Genomic DNA, 6,381 nt, shown 5'->3' on the forward strand with positions numbered 1-6,381 from the left:
GCCTAGAACGTACAAAACACGTTAAATAACATGCATTACACACACACACACACATATACACAGACACACACATACACACAAACACACACCCACACACACACACACACACACACACACACACACACATATACACAGACACACACATACACGCATACACACACCCACACATACGCACACAGACACACATATACACAGACACACACATACACGCAGACACACAGGTACACACAGGGTATAAAGGAGCAGGCTGTGTGTGTGTTTGTGTCTCTCTTCTCTGGTACTTCAACCCTCAGTATGGCTCCCAGATACCTGGTTACCAGGGTGATCTCCCTGCTGTGCGTCACGCTGAGCATGCTCAGTCCACCTGCGTCTGCCTGTGAGTTTACCTGATTATCCCTACGTCTATCTATTAGGTAAGGTGGAGGTAGATTACACTGGTTTGGATAAGACTACTGTAACTGGCAACTCAATGGTTTTAAGTGTTAGCATTGGTTGTTACAAAAGGCACAGTAGGGGGAGGTGTGGGGGAGGTGTAAGGGGGAAGTGTAAGGGTTAAGTAGATGTTGAAAAGGGGATAAATATCTTCCACACTGTACCAAGTTTCGCTTGTGTAAAAACGAACAATCTGTGCTGCTGACTAAACTATATCTTATAGTAAGATTTCAATTAAGTGGTTTTATACAATGTTGTGTGTGAGTTCAGATGCCCCCCGTACCTATGCCTGCTGTGTGAGGTACACCAAGACCCCCCAGGATATTGATCTGATTAAGGGCTACATTGAACAGAAATCAGTGGAGGTCTGCCGTATCAAAGCTATCATGTAAGCTTGAGAACAACATCCCGCCAGCACGCACAGGCTCTCTTTGGGAGGTACTGTTGAAGATAAACTGTGTGTTTGCTCTTGCAGTTTTTACCTCAAATCCAATACAAAGGTGTGTGCCGACCCGAAGGCTGGCTGGGTGAGGAGTGTTCTGAAGCAGCTCAGGTACAGTCTGACGTCTCACTTATTTCAATGGTTAATCTCACGACATCTCACTTCACCATGACAACCCGCTTGTCCCAGCGCTTCAGTAAGTTAGCATCACTGGTCATACCACCAGTTCTAGACCCCCTGTTGTGTGTTCCATGCAGTGTCAAGCTGGAGGAAATGTCTGGTAAGACCGCCCCTACCCAGGGAAGAGGCAGGAGCCTGGCCAGGTCCTTCCCCGGCAGCAGCAACACCACCCTGTAGAGCTGACACGCCATGAACCGCACTGCTCAACCAGCGTGAGGTGGTTGTTTTGGATTGTTAGGCATTGCTTAAAATGTCAGGGGTCTTTCTGTTAAAAAGCTGAACTATTCGTCCACTGCTTTAATAGAAAAGCTTTATTTTAGAACTGTTCTCTTTTAATAAATAACAATTTGAAATGATACCTTGCTGACTGTGTGTCATGTTTTCAGTAACATTTGAAACGTGGACCATCACTATACAAGCACAATGCTGACACATATCATTGCAGAGACACACAGATCAACAAAACTGCATGATATGAGGTGTGTTCCGTGTTATGTATGTGTTATGTGTTATGTGTTCCGTGTTATGTATGTGTTATGTGTTATGTGTTCCGTGTTATGTATGTGTTATGTGTTCCGTGTTATGTATGTGTGTACACCTGAACACCCTCCAAACAGTGGATGGAGCAGTAACTGTAGTAACTGTTCTCTTTTAATAAATAACAATTTGAAATGATACCTTGCTGACTGTGTGTCATGTTTTCAGTAACATTTGAAACGTGGACCATCACTATACAAGCACAATGCTGACACATATCATTGCAGAGACACACAGATCAACAAAACTGCATGATATGAGGTGTGTTCCGTGTTATGTATGTGTTATGTGTTATGTGTTCCGTGTTATGTATGTGTTATGTGTTATGTGTTCCGTGTTATGTGTTCCGTGTTATGTATGTGTGTACACCTGAACACCCTCCAAACAGTGGATGGAGCAGTAACTGTAGTTCTTTTCTTTGTGCAGCCTGCAATAATACATTGCACCCAAAAGGTGGCAGCAACCACCCAGAACAAAGCTGACTGAGAAAACTGAGCGATTTTCACAAACAAACTTCATGACGCAAACTTAAATTAATCATTGCCTTCAAGACATGAAGACATTCCAATAACAAACTTCAAGTTTCATATTGATATTTTTTATTGGTTTATAACTGACTTTACACAATTCCACTTGAAAATATTTCTAGTCTTAATAATTTAACTGATGCATCATTGTATTGCGATGGAAATTGAAACCGCTAATAATAAATAAATTAAATAGCTTTCTTCTGATATGCATTTTGTCAACCATTTAAATAACATAAATTAAGATGGTTGAAGTATCGAACATTGCTGGTCCCTCAGGCAAAGACGATAGTGCTGGGCAATAGATAAAGATGAAGGCTTCCTCTATGGAGAACTGGTAGTTTTGGCTGCCTGCACCTTGCGGGCTTTCCTAGAATTCCTAGAATACACAACACACAGAGCAAGCAAGACAGTTAGTAGGTTGCTTCAGGATATATCTCCTACACATCAATATTTCTTTCCTTTGAGTAAAATCCATATCAGGAGATTAGAATATGACTCAGTGTTACACCACTCTGTTCGTCAGTACAGTGTACAGTGTTGTGTTTGGATACTCACTCGAGCTCTTTGATCCTCTGGAACACCCAGTCCTGTTTCCAGTGGCTGCAGATTTGTCCCGCCTCTGTTTGGAAACTGAAAGAGAGAAAAGAACACAGCTTTAACCTTGACATTGAGAAGGTTACTTTTTCAAGCACACTCCAGCTAGCATGGCATGGATGCTTGTTTGTGCTGCTCTCTAACAGTGTTGCAAGGACATGACGTTCTGACACTGCCTTTAGAGAGTGGTTGTGGTTGTGTATGTAGGGAACAGGAAAGGATGAGGGTTGTTCTTACAGGACTGCCCGGACACAGGGAGGGTTCCGTCTCTGGATGGAGTATCCTGTGATGGGAACCGTGATGTTCTGTGTGGAAACCTTGGTGCAGCAATCGTAGACTTTAGACTCTGAAAACACACACTCGCATGTTAATCGTATGCATTGCATCAAACCACATTTATACCAGGCGAAGATGTTTGTTTTTCCACTCCTGGGGATTGGAAGACTACAGCCTTAGTACAAGAGGAGTCTCACCCAGCCAAATGCATTGTGTTCAGGACTCCTAGTAAGAAACTGTACTCACCAGTCCCTGTAGCCATGAGTGCCAAAGTCACAGAGAAGAGAGCGATGCAGGCCAGGGATCCATAACTCAGCTGCATGGTTGCTCTGGAGGTTGTGTGGTGATCTTAGCTGGTGCTGGAGGCTGGAATGGATGGAGGATGACTGCTGGCTCTTGAACAGCACCCTTTATATTGCAAAAATGAGGAACCTGATGTCTGTGGATCCTTCTGTGGAGGCTGGGGGATGGAGAGGATGGGGATAGAGACGGAAGGGTGGGGTGCTCAGTGAATGCTGTATTTCATCATCAGAAGTTTCCCAGAATTATTGCTTAATGCAGCAATGGGTGCTTCTGACTAACAGTAAATCTTTGAGCAATACACTCTATGGGTATATGTACAGGACACATAGGCTGGGTGAGTCTTAGGGAACCCTGAAAAGCTTAGTCAGGGCTACACCTCCTTGTGAAGAGGTGGTTAGGAGAGGTTTAGGATTATAATGTCGTACTGCATTGTGTCAGTTTTGTTCCAGCTCTGCCAAGTAGCGTTGAGCTCTCTGCAGGGCTGTGGTGAGGGGGGGGGGGGGGGGGTTAGGCCTCAGGGATATAAAACATGCCTGCGTCCATTTGTGATCCTTTTTAGATAACTTACATTTCTGCTCATGTGTTGCTATTTCCAGAGGCTTTCTTCTCAAAATGATAAAGAACATTCAAGGTCATCTGGTGATGTCAGCAGGAAGGGCTGGCATCAGAGACATCACAAGATCATATCTTGCTGATGACAGCATCATTTCTTCACCCCTCTCTATTTCTGTACCTCCTGGCTCCACTCCGGATCTCATGGTCATGGTGAGAGCAGAAGAGAAAAAGGGGAAGGAAGAGGATAGGAATACTTTTCGAAATCCTGCCTTCTGGCGGGACAATTCTCGCCCCAAAAATGGTCAGGATGTGGTGGATTGAGCTCTCTAGTCATCATCACTGTTGAATTGGAGGGGGATGGATTAAACCATGAACCTTTTACTGGCCACCGAGCCAAATCTGTTGCTGCTCAGCCAGCCCACATACAGCTGATGCTGAAGGGGATCAACTTGTGCCTGTCCACCAGTACTTAGAGGTGTAGGTTATACATGCTGTAGAGCTCTGCAGAAACTTGGGATTCCCCGTAACTGAAAAGGAGAAGCAACAATTTCTGTCTGTGTATGTGCACTGTTCCAGTCAATGAGATCTGCTAGGCTTTGGAAGAAGACAGAAGATTGTGAAATATGGCAATGACTGAATGAATGAATGAATATGAAAGTGTGCCAAGAACTTCCCCATTGTCGTTCATTTTCCATTCTCATTCATAAGTCATGTGCTTGCCAGATTGCCATGCCAACGTGACCAATGCATCAATGCAACAGTGAACTGTATCTTTTGTAAGTTTTGACATGGTTTGTCATTAGCTTGCCAGACTGTGGTTTCACACCTCCATCCTCCATCTCTTATCTGTGTCCGAAAACACGGATTCTCTAAGTTGCTAAAGTTAGTATGTGCGAGTCGGGTCAAGTAAGGTCCTGCACTGAGCCCCACGTAAATTGAGAATTACAACATTTAAAAACATTGACATCTTACGTAAACCCACACACAGGCCAATGCTTTTTATTGGACCTCAGGCTTAACCTTTGACCTGCCAAACAATCCAAACACCATCTATGTAAACCTGTAGCACAGAGTTCCAGCCATGTTACTGTAGTAAAGTCTGTTGTGGAGAAGGATATATCCAATATGTCCATAGTCAGCTAGTAACCTGGGTCACAACAGGGAGCCATCATCTCCCCACCCACTCAACTAATGCACTCAATTAACAACCAAGTATCAGGACCTTGGTTGGAGTAATAAAAGGCTGATACTGTCTTGCTGCAACTTCCTGTGTTATTAGTGCAGGGTTGTTTTAGTCTTTGAGTCACACACAGGGGTGCAGTCCCTCAGGTCCTTGGCTGAATCCCCTTCTGCTCTGAGATTCAGCCTGTTTGGCTAATCTGAATATGAATACATTGGCTGTAATCGTTAGTTAAGATGTTAAACGTTTCTTATGTTTGAATAGACTTCTCCAGCCTCAGGGTGTGTTACTTAAGGACTAGCCCCAAGGCTGTATTCTCTGTGAGATTCTCTTTCGCTGTGACTTTATGTCTGTCTGGGTGTCGGTTTCACTCTCTTTCTTACTTTCTATCTCTATTTCAATTTGAAGCCACACCAGACACATGTGTTTAGTGTGTCTTTTTAAATACAACCCCCCCCCCTGCATCTTTGCATCTTTTCCCTGAAACTGGAACAAAAGTGTACATGTGTGTGTATGTCTAAGTATGAAAAGCCCGCATCTCAATGAGGCTGCTGCAGGTTTGAATGCATCAACAGTCTATTCTATGAACGTCAATTCTAGGAAGTAAGTGATAGTTTTAAAAACCTAACCAACAACTTCACAATGGATTGTGGTAAGCGTTTACTGTAACAGGATGTTAATATATAATTATTTGGCTGTAGAAACATCTTCAACCTTGTACCAGACCTCAGATGCTGCAGCAGAGATGTACAATTTTGTTTTTAAATGAATCTCAAATATATTTTTAATTGTTAGTGTTACAACGTGGCCATAAAATATATGATGGCTACTCTTTTCAAATTGGTGCAGAGACATGCATGTTGCCATACTCCGGCTCTTTAAAGAGTTGGTGGTTGAGCATGAAAACCTCCCTTGATCTCTGTCCATGCAGCACAAGGCTTGCACAGCCACGAGTGGGTTCTTTGACCTAGCTAGGGGTTTGTACAATGGAAAGCTTCTGTGACACCTCATCTTATGTGGGGGGGAGAGGACTGTTTTAGTGGGGGGAGAGGGCCACAATAGCTCTGTACTGAGGGAGGAAACCCAATCGGGTAACTTTCCTCTATGTGTGTGTGTGTGTGTGTGTGTGAACGTGGCCTCAATATGGCCTTGGCCTCAATATGGAAAAGTGAATGCCTTTGTTTGATGTCGGTGGGCTTAAAAGAGGATTGCAGAAGAGAGTATGTCATAACTGACAGAACTTGCCTGACACGATGAAGCTGGCCTGCGCTCTCCTGCTCTGCATCAGTTGTCTGCTGATGGACACAACCTCAGCCCAAGGTAGGTTTCAGACTGGGTTTATCACCTTCTGG

The 6,381-nt window shown here is 43.9% G+C and overlaps 1 protein-coding gene across 1 annotated transcript; it reads left to right on the plus strand.

The window, feature by feature from the left end:
* The first annotated feature begins 279 nt into the window (after nt 1-279).
* On the plus strand, nt 280-1,410 carry ccl20l (C-C motif chemokine 20-like). Its single transcript, XM_067253819.1, has 4 exons — nt 280-376; nt 703-820; nt 908-985; nt 1,132-1,410. The coding sequence occupies exons 1-4, from the start codon at nt 295-297 to the stop codon at nt 1,229-1,231; spliced, it is 378 nt and encodes a 125-aa protein (XP_067109920.1). The 5' UTR covers nt 280-294; the 3' UTR covers nt 1,232-1,410.
* The last annotated feature ends 4,971 nt before the right edge of the window (nt 1,411-6,381 follow it).

This window comes from Osmerus mordax, chromosome 16, assembly GCF_038355195.1.
Source record: "Osmerus mordax isolate fOsmMor3 chromosome 16, fOsmMor3.pri, whole genome shotgun sequence".
Lineage (NCBI taxonomy): Eukaryota > Metazoa > Chordata > Actinopteri > Osmeriformes > Osmeridae > Osmerus > Osmerus mordax.

What these genes read in the sequence shown, in the direction of transcription:
- ccl20l (XM_067253819.1), top strand. Translation starts at nt 295, where the DNA reads ATGGCTCCCAGATACCTGGTTACCAGGGTGATCTCCCTGCTGTGCGTC. An exon ending in CAGTCCACCTGCGTCTGCCT is followed by an intron (nt 377 to 702) that starts GTGAGTTTACCT and finishes GTGTGAGTTCAG; the next exon opens with ATGCCCCCCGTACCTATGCC. An exon ending in AGTGTTCTGAAGCAGCTCAG is followed by an intron (nt 986 to 1,131) that starts GTACAGTCTGAC and finishes TGTTCCATGCAG; the next exon opens with TGTCAAGCTGGAGGAAATGT.